At 46.3% G+C, this 15,170-nt stretch overlaps 1 protein-coding gene across 2 annotated transcripts in view; it reads right to left on the bottom strand.

Moving 5' to 3' along the window:
* LRPPRC (leucine rich pentatricopeptide repeat containing) overlaps positions 1–14,866 on the bottom strand; it is a 346,459-nt gene extending 331,593 nt beyond the window's left edge. Inside the window, exons 1-2 of one of the 2 annotated variants that reach the window (XM_030195798.1) lie at positions 14,702–14,866; positions 3,948–4,150 (exon numbers count right to left, since the gene is read on the bottom strand). In XM_030195798.1, the coding sequence (XP_030051658.1) occupies positions 3,948–4,150; positions 14,702–14,844 (346 nt within the window). In that variant the 5' untranslated portion in view covers positions 14,845–14,866. Of the gene's footprint in view, positions 1–3,947; positions 4,154–14,701 lie in introns of both variants that reach the window. The other variant, XM_030195797.1, reaches the window with a different exon arrangement.
* Positions 14,867–15,170: the final 304 nt, after the last annotated feature.

Here is a 15,170-nt window from a genome sequence, read left to right on the forward strand (position 1 = left end):
GCAAGTGCAAAGTGATGCAAGTGGGAAAGAGGACCCTGAATTATAGCTACGTCATGCAAGGTTCCACGTTAGGAGTCACGGACCAAGAAAGGGATCTTGGTGTCGTCGTTGATGATACGTTGAAACCTTCTGCTCAATGTGCTGCTGCGGCTAAGAAAGCAAATAGAACGTTAGGTATTATTAGGAAAGGAATGGAAAACAAAAATGAGGATTTTATAATGTCTTTGTATCGCTCCATGATGCGACCACACCTCGAATATTGTGTTCAATTCTGGTCGCCCATCTCAAAAAAGATATAGTGGAATTAGAAAAGGTGCAGAGAAGGACAACGAAAATGATAAAGGGGATGGGACGACTTCCCTATGAGGAAAGGGTAAAGCGGCTAGGACTCTTCAGCTTGGAGAAAAGGTGGCTGAGGGAAATTATGATAGAGGTCTATAAAATAATGAGTGGAGTTGAACGGGTAGATGTGAAGCCTCTGTTTACGCTTTCCAAAAATACTAGGACTAGGGGGCATGTGATGAAGCTACAATGTAGAAAATTTAAAACGAATTGGAGAAAATGTTTCCTCACTCAATGTGTTAATTAAACTCTGGAATTCATTGCCAGAGAATGTGGTAAAGGCAGTTAGCTTAGCAGAGTTTAAAAAAGGTTTGGATGGCTTCCTAAAGGAAAAGTCCATAGACCATTATTAAATGGACTTGGGGGAAATCCACTATTTCTGGGATAAGCAGCATAAAATGTTTTGTACTTTTGGGGGATCTTGCCAGGTATTTGTGACCTGGATTGGCCACTGTTGGAAACAGGATGCTGGGCTTGACAGACCTTTGGTCTTTCCCAGTATGCCAATACTTATGTACTTTGTAGGTATCCAGAGGCACTTAGCTGTCAGAACACTACTAAATAGCAATTATTCTGGACTCGTGTCTAGGGGAAGTGTACCTCTTTATCCCAATGACTAACTAGTTGTTGTAAAAAGGAACAATGCCACAGATGGAACATATATTATTATTTATTAAGTAAAGAAATATATGTATATATATATATATATATATATATATATATATATATATATATATATATAAATAGTTCTGAAGCAAAATGCCAAGCAAAATACAAAATAACCTGCTATAAAATAATAGATTATCACCCAAAATATAGACAATGGAATATGATTATCCTAATGGACTAACTAAATGAGTGATTACACAACCAATCACAATACTGATATCCTAATGATTAGCATTAGAAGTTACACAACACGTCTTATGCAAAATACCGTTAGCAGCTAAATTCATAGACCATAAGTCATGACATAACCCATCTGTCACAGACAAAGCAAAGAACTAATTATCCCCATGACCACAGGTAGTAAATCCTGTTATCTCACCCTGCAGTCTGTGGCAGACTTCCAATGGTAAAGAAGCGGATTCCTCCTCTTAGACTCTAGCTGACGCTGCAGCGAGTCTCAGTCCAGGAATAAAGTCTGGACACAGATTACACAGTCATAAGTAAGGTCGCAAACTGTAGCTGAGTGAACCTTGTGAATTTGTTACAAGGTATGCAGTTCACTGTTTTTTTAGGAAAATCAGTCTCTGGGTATTCACGAGCCTTCTATACACCTGCAAGTCTTCCGGTCGTCTCCTCTCTTTTCTCTTCAGTCCAAACTTTTGGTATCCAAGGGTCAGATGATACCTGTACCCCAATCACAGATGGTGTAATCATGTCCAGCCAGCTTCATGGTCAAGAAGCCAGCCTTTATTCTATTATCAACGACAAGCAAACCTCCCTGTCTGCTCACATACTCCTGGAGCCATGTGTCCCTCTCCTCCAACCTTCCCAGGAGGCAGAAGCCAGTTTGCAACACAGAATATGTCCTTGGATGAAATCATCTTGCTATGCTCGGCAGTAATGTTCCTTTGGCAAAGCTGGTACAGGCCACAAGCTGTAATCCATATTGTTATAATAATGGCTGTATAGGCCCAGACCAGCAAAGGTGAGATCTCAGGTAAACACTCCTTCAACTTATGTACTCTCTGTTTAAGCAATTTCTCAGGGATGATCATAATTAATGTAAACCCCTAATTGTACAATTATTCAAGTTCTCAGTTTCATTCTAATTGTTATTATATACAGATGACTATAAATTGTTACCTTTCTGCAACTAGCATTGATTTCCACATTACATATTGTAATACTCAATCCTCATTTAGTTTATTACTTAATGTATACTATCCCGCATCACTTTTTATAATATTAAATTACAGTAAGTTGCTAGCCACACTGAATCTGATCTATTGGGATAATGTGGGATATAAATGAAATAAATAAATAAAAATTACTACTGTGTTTCCCCGAAAATAAGACACTGTCTTATATTAAATTTTGCTCCCCAAGACCTGCTAGGTCTTATTTTCAGGGGAGGCCTTATTTTTCGGGGAAACATCGGGGTCACCCCCCCACCTGAGATCGCCGGCTCCCCCCGCCCTCAGTCGCTCCCGGAACTAACCTCTTAAACGCTTCCTTTCACCATTCATCTTCGCACTCGCCGCAAGCAGCAGGGCAGGCCACTCCTTCCATGTCCCGCCCTCGCCTGACGTAACGTAACGTCAGGCGAGGGCGGGACACGGAAGGAAGGAGTGGCCAGCCCTGCTGCTTGCGGCGAGTACGAAGGTGAAAGGAAGCGTTTAAGAGGTTAGTTCTGGGAGCGACTGAGGGCAGGGGGAGCCGCCGATCGAGGGGGGGAGCCGCCGATCTCGGGTGGGGGGGTGACCCCGATGTTTCCCCGAAAAATAAGGCCTCCCCTGCTAGGTCTTATTTTCGGGGGAGGCCTTATATTTTCAAATTGCAGCAAGACCTCTACTAGGTCTTACTTTCAGAGGATGTCCTATTTTCGGGGAAACACGGTAGCAAATGGAATTCTCTACAAAGTCACTCAAATATATTACTGACTACTTGAAATTTCATAAACTGTTAAAAGCATTCGTATTTAGTGAATTCCTCGCCACTGTTGGTGACTGTTATTCTTTTAGCTAATTTGTCGTTTCAAACTGAGTCATCTTATTGCTTGGATATTTTTACCTATTGTTTTGTATTTTCGTTATAGTTCTCTTATTGTAAATTTGCTTTAAAAGTTTGATGTAAGCCACACTGAACCCGAACTTGTTTGAGATAATGCGGGGTACAAATGCCATAAATAAATAAATAAAACCTTAATAAAGTTTTTAGTCCGCATCTGAATATAGCAAGAGGACGTGTAATGCACCAACTCCAAGCCTGTGTCAGTTCTAGAATATTTTTGTTTTATGCAGAAGCTTGGCAAAAGATATGACCCTAGTCTAGGGTGCAATAGGGTAACATGACAAGGCTTTAATCTTTACTCCCTAAAATGCACAGGTTCATAACCTCAGCCAAAAGGCCAAGAAAAGACCATTCCCTTATCGCCGGGCTTGGATTTTAACCAAATGGAACAAAAACCATGAGATGAATGAATTAGAAGCACATTTCCTGAACCCTAAGCATGAACACACAAAGAGGACAAAAAGGAGGCAAAGGTCTTATTACACAACTAAAATACAGTGAAAACTGACTTCCGTAAGTCAAAGTACATCAGTGGCGGAGGAAAAACTCGTATTGGGTGATTTCTTCCAAGCACATCTCCCTGCTTGATTTTAAACTACTTAAAACAGGCATCCCTCATACAGTAAGAGTCTCCAAATTGAAGTCAGTAAAATAAACTTCTATAAAGACAGAGATGAAACCGATGGATGTCCCAAATTAATGCTCTGAAAAATGGATGGCAACAAGATCAAAAACTGGCCATCATTTTGGAGAAAACAGCACCAAACCACAAATAAGTTTAAAAAAAAACTTTCTCAAACAGCATTTAAATGCCTGAAAAGAAACACATTATTATAAAATGAAATCAATGAAAAGAAACCTTTTACCTGTCCTGCAGATGTCCTGAAAGATTCTTTGCAGCAGGGTTCTGGTAATGCGACCAGTTCTCCGGACAGAGCTGTCCAGTTTATTCAAAGCCCAGTCAAACTGCTGTGCTTGCTTGGTCCGAATTAAAGAGCTGGTTTCCTCCAGGGCGCTGCCACGCTGCTGAGGTGCCACTGTAAGAAGCCTCACTTGGTTGACAGTCGGCCTGCTAAAAAGATACAAATCACTATGATATTTCACCCACACGAAAACCACAAAACCATAAGTCCACCAGTCATCAACACCCAAAAATAAATTTATGTGCAAACTAACAAATGTGAAACACAAATTTCATGAAATTAAGGCTCAGTTTCTCTTAAAAGAAAGGAGATCCAGAACAAGACTAAGCACAACTACTGATGCCAAATAGTCCAGGGAATAAAAGTGGATGGTATATATCCTAGACTGAGAGAAGACAAGTACCCATTCTGCACTCTGAATAAACTTGAAAGAAAAATATCTGTGGTTTCAGATATCACAGAAAACGCAACTGACGACAGAACCCCCCCCCCCCCCCCCCAACACACACACACAAATATTAGAGCTAAAAACTATATAAAGCATGAACCAAAAAAAAAAACTGTCTTATTTCATCTGCCAAGGTAAGATGGAAAAAATTGCAGCAAAACAGCCCCCAATCTCCCATCACAGCTTCTGCTCCTGCCTTTTAAGGAGGCAACTTCTAGTTGCTCTCTTCTATCTCACAGAACATTAAAAGGAAAATTAGGTTCTTACCTTGGTAATTTTCTTTCCTTTAGTCACAGCAGATGAATCCATTAACTGATGGGTTGTATCCGCCTACCAGCAGGTGGAGATAGAGAACACTGAAAGACCATAGTGCCTCTAGGACGGCTAGCCCCAACTGCCTTCAGTATTTGAGATTTCCAAAGCAGAGTGAACCATAAAGGTAGAATAACATAAACTTTCCTCACAGCGAACAATCGCCCCAGAACAGGAGCATCAAAGGAGGGACAATCTCAACCTCCTGTAGTAGAACATCATGTAGAAATTCTGAGAACTGGTTTCCAACTTCTCCCAATGAGATTTATATCTGCATGAAAGATCTGAACAAAAAACAAAGTCAGACAGGGAGGGATCATGGATTCATCTGCTGTGACTAAAGGAAAGAAAATTACCAAGGTAAGAACCTAATTTTCCCTTCTTTGTCATCAGCAGCAGATGAATCCATTAACTGATGGGATGTACAAAAGCAATCCCTACTTAGGGTGGGAACAGGCCACACCGCGAGCAAGCACTTGTGCTCCAAAAATCGCATCCTGCTTCGCTGCAACATGCAGCCTGTAATGCCGGACAAATGAGAGCTGAGAAGCCCAAGGAGCCGCACTACAGATCTCTTGAAGAGAGAGTGCACCCGTTTCAGCCCACGAGGAGGAAATCGCTCTTGTGAAATGCACCTTAAACGCTTCAGGCGGAGACCAGCCTGAAAGCAGATACGCAGAAAAAATGACTTCCTTGAGCCAATGGGCTATAGTGGCCTTAGACGCCAGACAACCACGTCGAGGACCTGTCAACAATACAAAAAGGTGATCAGAAGTCCTGAAGTCATTTGACATCTGTAGATACTGCAACAGCGCCCTGCGGACATCCAAAAGATGTAACTGCCCAAAGGAGTCCGGGAAATCTTCCCTAGAAAAGGAAGGAAGAAACATGGGCTGGTTCAGGTGAAACGCTGAAAACACTTTAGGCAGGAAGGAAGGCACTGTACGTACCGTTACTCCGGACTCCGACAATTGTAGAAAAGGGTCCCGACAGGACAGCGCCTGAAGCTCAGACACGCGTCTAGCCGATGTCATGGCCTCCAAAAAGACTGTCTTTAAGAGCCAAGGAGGGAACACATACAGGAGGCCCGAGGGCCAGGGTTGAGCCAGAGCATCCAACCCTGCCAAGTGAGGATCTCTCCTTCTGCTGAAAAAGCGAGGCACTTTGGCGTTTGCACTTGACGCCATTAGATCCATTCCGGAAGGCCTCCATTTGGCACAAATCTGAAGAAAAACTTCTGCCAGTTCCCATTCTGCCGGGTCGATTTGATGCCTGCTGAGAAAATCGGCTTGCACGTTGCTCTGACCTGCTATGTGAGCTGCTGACAGAAGCTGCAGTCCAGTGGAGCTCGGCCCAGTGGCAAATCTGAGCGGCCTCTGCGGCCAGGGCCCTGCACTGAGTGCCGCCCTGACGATTTATGTAGGCCACCGCTGTCGTGTTGTCTGACACGACCCGGACAGCAAGCCCCTTCAGAGTCTTTTGAAAGGCCATAAGAGCCTGGAATATCGCTCTCAGTTCCAAGCAATTGATGGACCACCCCACTTCCACGGTTGTCCACTGACCCTGAGCATAGCTTCCCTGGCAATGCACGCCCCAGCCCAAAAGGCTGGCATCTGTTATCACCAGGCACCAAGAAGGAAGCGCAAGCGGCATTCCTTGGCACAGCATCCTGACGGAGAGCCACCACTCCATACTGAGCCGGGCCGCAGGAAGCCACGTTAGTCTGCGTTGATATTCCTGGGAAATCGGAGACCATTGCTGAAGCAGGGCAATCTGCAGTGGTCTCAAGTGCGCTCTCGCCCATGGCACTACCTCCAAGGTGGCCGTCATTGACCCCAGCAGCTAGAGAAAGTCCCAAGCTCGCGGGCGAGGCATCCGCAGCAGCAGACAGACCTGATTCTGAAGCTTGCACCGCCTTTGGTCGGGGAGAAAGATAAACCCCGAGGCCGTGTCGAACCGGAACCCCAAATACTCGAGAGACTGAGAGGGGGTCAGTTGACTTTTGGGTATATTGACCACCAAGCCTAGCGCCTGCAGGACTGTAACCAATCTGGCTGTGGCAAGACGACTTTCGGTTGCCGAATCCGCTCAGATGAGCCAGTGGCCGAGATAAGGGTGAACTCTGGTACCCTCTCGCCCGAGACAGGCAGCTACGACCACCATTACCTTGGAAAAGGTACGGGAAGTTGTGGCTAGGCCGAAAGGCAAGGCCCGAAACTGGAAATGTTGTCCCAACACGCAAACCGGAGAAACCGCTGATGCGGGAGCCAGATAGGAATGTGCAAATACGCTTCTTTTAGGTCCAGAGATGTGAGAAACTCTCCTGGCTGTACCGCCCAATGCCGCAGCCATAGAAGGAGGCGGGCTGCAACCGCCACAGATCTGTTTAGCCGAACCTCTGACCAGATAATAGAGGGCGTCAGCCAAAAAAAGACAGGGCCGACTTCATCCTCGGTGCAACCTCAGCGAGGGACTCCGCACCATCCACGGGCTGCTCCACTGCCTGTTGTAACCAAGAAAGGCAGGCCCAGGCAGCATAGGAACTGCATATAGACGCCCTTAAGGCGAGGCCCGAGATTTCAAATGACCGTTTCAACGCGGATTCAAGCCGCCGGTCCTGTATATCTTTCAGGGCAACCCCTCCCTCTACGGGGAGGGTGGTCCTCTTAGTCATCGCCGTGACCAAAGCATCCATTTTAGGCATCCCCAAAGGGGCCAAGTGCTCCTCACTTAGAGGGTAAAGCTGACCCATAGCCCTGGCCACTTTCAAAGGCCCATCGGGTTCAGACCATTGAGCTGAAATAAGCTCTTGGATGGAGTCATGCACAGGAAAGGCTCAAGCAGGCTTCTTAGTACTCGCCATCCTCGGATTACCAGAGGAGGCCTCGCCCTTGGCAGGATCATCAATCGAGAGGGCCTGCAAGGCGTCAGAAATGAGCACTGGCAGCTCATCGCTGTGGAAAATCCTCACCGCATTGGGATCGTCCAGATCCGGTGGCAAACCGGCACTTTCCTCTGGCTCATCAGACCATGAGGCCCTGCCAGAACCCTCAGAATCCACACTGCCCAACCACGGGGGAGAAAACGGACGTGTGCCACTCTCCGACGGGGAATTTACCCGTCTATGTTTAGCGTCCTTCCAACACTCGGGGGAAGCAGCCAGCCCCGGGCCATCAATACCCGGGGGAAACCAGGTAGCAGCGCAGTGTCAGACACCTGCGGCAGAGCTCTTTTCAGCATGAACGCTTTATGCATTAGAAGCACAAACTCCAGGGAGAAAAACTCACCCTGACCCTCCGTCTCTGAATTTGGAGTAACGGGAATAGGAGCTCCTCTGGTAGCCTCTCAGACTCCTCCGCAACAGCGAGGGTCGAGACAAGCGGCGCTTCCAAAATGGCGCCCGCTGCCAGCTCCATTGAGCAGGAAGAATCATCACTCGCCATGCTCGTACTAGCTCTAGCGTCTAAAGAGCACGTCTTACAGAGCCCCACTACTGATCTGCATTTACCACAATGGGAGCAGCATTTAACTGCTTCAGCAGCCATCGTCCAACCAGACAGAATTATATAAGTAAAATGTTGGCTTCGCACCAAAACTTACCCCGTTCGAACGGCGTCCGCGGGACCTCCCCGGAGGAGCTGGGCACCACTCTCACCTCAAAAGACCGAGTCAAACGAGCTTCGGTCAAGCTGCAAGTTGAAAATAGCCTCAGAATAGCTAAGCAGAACCAAAGCGTACTCCTTTTTTTTTTTTTTTAACGCTGTGAGGAAAGTTGGAGGCAGGCAGCAACAGAGGTACTCTGGTAGGCAGGGGGATGGGTAAGGCAGGGAAAGGGCAAACCTATATGCCTTAAAAGTGGGCACCACCAGCCACAACAACCCTGCTTCAACTGGCAAAGCACAGGAGCCACCCCAGGCAGAATTTTTTCCAGAAGCTGATCAAGCAACGTCCACACCTGCTGGGAGATAGAGAAATACTGAAGGCAGATGGAGTTAGCCGTCCATAGAGCACTATGGTTTTTTAATGTTCTCTATCTCCACCTGCTGGTAGGCGGACACAATCCATCAGTTAATGGCTTCATCTGCTGCTGATGACAAGGAAACATAATTACTAAACTCATTAAGGAATCAGTGTGTAAGTATACAATTATGGGGCCCTTTCAAGAGTGGCAGTAAGCCCAATGCGGGATTACCACTCACTCTTTCGGAACTACCACCGGCCCAACACGGCTGCCAGAAGTAGTCCCGCCCTGAGCCCCTGAGTGCACACCATTTACTACTACTACTACTACTTAACATTTCTATAGCGCTGCCAGGGTTACGCAGCGCTGTACAAGTTTAAACATGGGGAAGGACAGTCCCTGCTCAAGAGAGCTTACAATCTAAAGGTAACAAACTATGTTGTCAGTGTAGGTATCATGAATGGGGAAGGTGGGTAGGTGCCAAAAGCAAGGGAGAAGAGATGGGCTTTGAGTAAGGACTTGAAAATGGGCATGGAGGGCGCATGGCGTATGGGCTCGGGAAGTCTGTTCCAGGCATAAGGTGATGCGAGGCAGAAGGGGCGGAGTCTGGAGTTAGCGGTGGAGGAGAAGGGTACAGATAGGAGTGATTTGTCCTGAGAGCGGAGGTTACGGGTGGGAACATACGGGGAGAGGAGGGTACAGAGGTAATGGGGGGCTGCAGATTGAGTGCACTTGAAGGTCAATAGGAGAAGCTTGAACTGTATACGGTAGCGGATCGGGAGCCAGTGAAGCGACTTGAGGAGAGGGGTGATATGAGAGTATCGGTTCACGCGGTAGATAAGACGTGCGGCGGAATTTTGGACAGAAAAAGAAATCCCCCGGAAATGACTTGCGCGACAATAACCCTGCGGTAATCAGGCATCTCCACTCGCTGCCTGGTTATCGCCGGGGTAGCACAGGAGCCCTTATTGCCACCTCAATGGGTGGTGGTAAGGGCTCCCTGCCGCACAGCCATACGGTAAGAGTTCTCACCACGTGGCCATTTATTTGAGGGGGGGGAGGGCTTTTACTTGCTATGGGGAAAAAGGGCCCTGACATGCGGGGAAAAACGCCCCCCGCCGCTAGCACAGGGCCCTTTTTCCCGCAGCTTAGTAAAAGGACCCCTATATGAAATTAATTTAACTATCTCAACCAAAGAAAAAAATCTAAAATACAGGAAAGAACTAAAATTCTTACTTTAAAATTCTTTTCATCAACAAATTTCTCCAATTGAGAAGAATCCCAAAAGATGACGCTATAACCGTGTAATATAATTAAACATTTATATGGAAAGTTTAGGAAGAATGTTCCTCCAGCTGCCACCATTCTGGGTTTAAGCTGGATAAACAACTTCCTCCTCTTTTGGGTGGCTCTAGCCACATCCGGGAACATAGAAATCGTCTGGCCTAGAAAAGGAAGATGTTAATTTTCAAAATATAATTTTAAATATTGACATTTTCTGCACTTCAGACTGAAAGGTGACTAATAATGTAGCCCTTTTAGAATGTACTTCCTGAGAAGCTACAGAATCAAACTTACTTTCCTCATTCACTATCTTTTTACCTCTTAGTAAGTACTGAATACTGTCCAGACTTAAAGAATCTGGATCTGAAAATCTCACGGAAATACATTTTAAATAATTCAAGAAGAGAAAGATAAAATTTCTAAATCCTCAAATTCCTAGTTCTGGTCCTATTTTCCATGCATCCTTAACCACAAAAGAAATAACAGTACTCATCTGTGTTACTTGAGTCTGAATTGTCGTCACCGATTTCTCAACCATAGATAACTTCTGCTCCTGTTCTGCAGTTTTCACAGAAGAAATCTCACTGAACCTGCAGAGCTGTGCCAAAACTACATTAAGGGAATTCTCCATATGACTCTCAAAAGACTGATGATGTCATGGAAATAGGCTCTATCGCACCCTTAACTGGAACTGACAAAGACAAAAATTGCTCAGAGTCAAAGTTTTGGCAGCAACTGGAAGAGCCGTGCTAAGAGCACCCCCACTGGATCCTTCCAGTAGGTCAGACCCAACTACACCGGTGGATTTGTGCGCTTCCACTATTTGAGTAGGTAAGGTTCGATCACTCAGCATGAAAGAGATTTCAGAGGGAGATTCCGAGTTCTCATTACTCACAGTTTGTAGCGCAGTTAAATTATCATCCATGGGCCCTCGTGCTACAGTGATCTTCTTTGGGCCACAGCCCTTCTTTGCTGTCTTCCATTTCACCATAGTGGGAAAAAAAATAGAGTGGAACAGAATCCCTCGCTCATCGGCTCCGAAGGGGCTGGACCTGCCTCTGGGGCTGTACTAAATACTGCAAGGGTCCTCATTAAGATGGAACCGCCCAGCTGACTCCTGCGTCAGTGTCTGCACCCCAGTAAGGTTCCTCTCTCAGGTTCAGCTCTTCCCACAAGATGTTCATTTCTTTGTTTAAAATATCAGTGGCTAATAGCATGATTGAAAATGGCTAAAAAAATCTTTTATCAGTGGTACTATACTCCAGATCGTCTAGCCAAAATCTATAAAACAACCATGGACAGATAGATGTTGGTAAAATTGTGGAGAGCAAGGCACTTTCTTTCATGTATGATGGAACTGTCCTGTGGTGCAAGTACCTATGGAGTACTGGACTCTATTCTACAGGCACCAATATCCCCACAATCCAGAATGCTGTCTACTTTATCACAAAAGTGACTGGAATTTCTCAAGAGGTTCACAAACTGGCAACTCATCTTTTTACAGCTGGCAAGATTTTGGAAACGGACAAAAACTCCACCACTGGAGATGGTTCTTTTAATGCCTGGACTATGTATGTTTAACGTCCAAGTTGACGGCTATAAAGTATGGCGGATCCTGTTTTATCAAAAAACATGGGACTCATATACTATGTGGAGATCCCAAACCATGACGACAATTGTTTTGTAAGCCTAGTACTCAACCCTTTGCCAGACCTTACTTTTATTTGAATTCTGTTATAAGCTAAGACTACCCTTTCACATATTACATAGATGACGACAGATAAAGACCTGTACGGTTCATCCAGTCTGACAACAAGATAAACTACATAGTAACATAGTAATTGCCGGCAGAAAAAGACCTGCATGGTCCATCCAGTCTGCCCTACAAGATAAACTCATATGTGCTACTTTTTGTGTATACCTTACCTTGATTTGTACCTGTCCTTTTCAGGGCACAGACCGTGTATGTCTGCCCAGCACTATCCCCACCTCCCGCCACCGGCTCTGCCACCCAATCTCGGCTAAGCTCCTTAGGATCCATTCCTTCTGAACAGGATTCCTTTAAGTTTATCCCACGCATGTTTGAATTCTGTTACCGTTTTCATTTCCACCACCTCCCGCGGGAGGGCATCCAGTGCAGAATATCGACTTGGCCGGTGAAGTTGAAACCGGCCAAAAATAGCGCAGATATTCAATGCTGGTCACCGGAAACAACATAGCTTTGAATATCCAGGCTCACTGCCGACTGTGGGAGGCAGTCCAGTTACCTCCTACAGTCTGAATATCAGCCCCCTTCTGTCTAGTTGTACCCTCCCATCCCCAGACTCCTCCCCCAACCCACCTGAACCCATCAGACAAACCTAACAGGAGAGGCAGGAACAATGCCCACTCGCTTTTAACTCCAACACTGCAATCTTGAGAAATGGTGGCACCTCGCCCTGCACAGTGCATCCTGGGGATGCATCAGGCGGGGCCTGCTGTCATATAAGGGAATTGTCCCTTATAAGGCAGAATGCAATGCACAGGACAAGGCACCACCATTTTTCAAGATGGCAGCACCAAACGTATGAGCGAGCGGACACTGCTCTGGGCTCCCATAGAGGTATGACCGGGAGAAGGGCTGCAGAGATACTTAGGGGAGGAGTTAGGTAGGTGAAATGATAAGATCTGGGAGGGAAGAGTGCCACTAGACACCAGGGCAGTCTTTTAATGGAAGGGAGATGGTTGGTCCTTTCAGGGAAGGGAGGTGAGATGAGGTAGGCTTGTGCCAGTCACTTCAGGGGAGGGGGGAAAAGTAGGACCACTAGTCACCAGGGATTTTTCTTTTTTTGTAAATTGGTGGGAAACAAAGCCTACCACGAGAACCCATAACTACTGAACACAACCCTTACACTCCTTTATTCAGAATGTCTCACTGTACAGCTGCATAACCAGATCCTCTTGCTTCCTCTATCTCTTTGCAACACCAATTGTATTTCTTCCCTGTTATGGCGATCCCATAACAGATCTTTGTAAGCCACATTGAGCCTGCAAGTAGGTGGGAAAATGTGGGATACAAGTGCAATAAATAAAATAAATAAAATAAGAGAGGAAAGACAGTCAGGGGCTGGTGCAGATCACCAGCAATATTTTTTTGTTTTTGATTACTGCTGTGATTTTAACACAGCAGTAATTTGATGCTCATTGATTACTGTATACCACAGCAATTTTTTTGTGAGAACCTCACATGTGGTCAGCAGCTCCAACATGCTGCTTTGTATGTCAGCCTCTTAGCTAACAAATTGCACACACTAGAATTAGACTAGTTGTGGGTGTAACAATGAGGAGGTTAGTGCAGCAGACTTTGACCCTGGGGAACTGGGTTCGATTCCCACTGCAGCTCATTGCGACTCTGAGCAAGTGTTAACTGCTGCTAATTGGCACCAATTACCAGTTACACACACTTAGGGCCCTGTTTGCTAAGGTGCACTAGCATTTTTAGCGTGTGCACAAAATTAGGGTGTGCTGTGTAGGCACTAACGCGACTCTAGCGCGGCTTAGTAAACAGGGCCCTTAGTTGGTATTCTATAAAACATGCACAGAAAATGGGCAGGTCAGGACTTGCGCACATTATTATACAGAATACATGCATTTATGCATCTAACTGCCTAAGGTTTGGCGCAAGCATTTACACCTGCCTTTGAGCTGGCCTAAGTGCTCACACCTCAAGTTAGATGAATAAATGCAGACTTACTTTATAACTGCAGTTCTGTATGAAATGCCATTATACAACTGCAGCTTAGCGCCCAAATGTTTGGTGCGTAACCCATGGGAGTAAATTTAAGAAGGGTCATCTAAAGTGTGTTTCCCTATCCTTGAAGGACTTACAATCTAAGGACTCTGTTTCCTAAGCCACACTGTAGGCCCGCTAACGATAGACACACTCATTATATTCCTATGGGTGTCTTTAGCGTTAGCAGTCGCTAAAATGTCTGCACGCGTACAGCATGGTTTAGTATGGCCCTTGGTCTATATCCAAGACACTGAAGGGCTACGGGGTCCTTTTACCAACTGCGGTGAAAAAGGGCCCTGTGCTAGCGGCGGGGGCCATTTTTCCCCGCGTACCAGGGCCCTTTTTACTACAGCGGGTAAAAGAGCGCCCAGACATACATGGCCATGCAGTAAGAGAACTCTTACCGCATGGCGGGGAGCCCTTACGTCTACCCATCGGGATTGCGATAAGGGCTCCCCTGCCAATCCGGCGCTAACCGGGCAGCGTGTGGCGATGCCCGATTAGCACTGGGTTACCACCACGTTGGGCTGGCGGTAGTCCCAGAAGAGCGTGCAGTAAACCCACAGTGGGCTTACCCTGTGAAAAAGGGCCCCTAAGTGACTTACCCAAACTATGTCAGAGTTCTCAAAAACTAAGATTAACAAGCTCCAATGACATTAATGACAACGAGCTCTCCAAGCACAAATGACGACAGCAACATGAATGACGTCAGAAACAAAAAGCTCAAAGCATGCCGATTAACATCAGAAAATGGGAGTCAGAGCCGGCGGCAGTGCCTGACATCTCCGTGATGATGTCACGGCAGCGAGCGCGCAGGTGAGAGCCATCCAATCAAACGCTGCGCGACCCGACGTCACAAGCAGCACAACGTTACAGCCCACGCGGGCTCTCCAAAAAAAGTCAGCTGCACGTTCACTCACCTGCACCTCAGTGTTCTGACAGCGGCAGAGATTCGCCAAAACGAACCGCTCACGCCAAACCGAGTCTCGCACCCGGTAGCATTAGCCGCAAGGCGGGAGGCAGAGACCCCGAATAGCCGCGCAGACCTCAACAGTGCAGCCATGATCACCAAGCCGGCCAGAGAGAGTGAGGACAGCAGCAGCACGTGACACCGAAGGAGTCGCTCAAAAGCAGCAGACGTAGGGGAGACGTGGCGCTCTTGCTTACGTCACCGCGCATTTTAGGACGATAGAGAAAAGTAAATGGGGTTAGAGTAATTGTTAATGAAAGTATAATCGGCGCCCAGTACGTTTCAGTGGTTGAGAGGGTTTTTTTTCATGTATTTTAATTTTTTCCAATATTTCACTCTCCCAGAACAGTTCGGCAAGTGGAACAGTCATCACGATGTTGGCCAAGCCAAGAGTATACCGGAGTTTTCACCTGGGCCAG

This window comes from Microcaecilia unicolor, chromosome 3 (assembly GCF_901765095.1).
Source record: "Microcaecilia unicolor chromosome 3, aMicUni1.1, whole genome shotgun sequence".
In the NCBI taxonomy this organism is placed as follows: domain Eukaryota; kingdom Metazoa; phylum Chordata; class Amphibia; order Gymnophiona; family Siphonopidae; genus Microcaecilia; species Microcaecilia unicolor.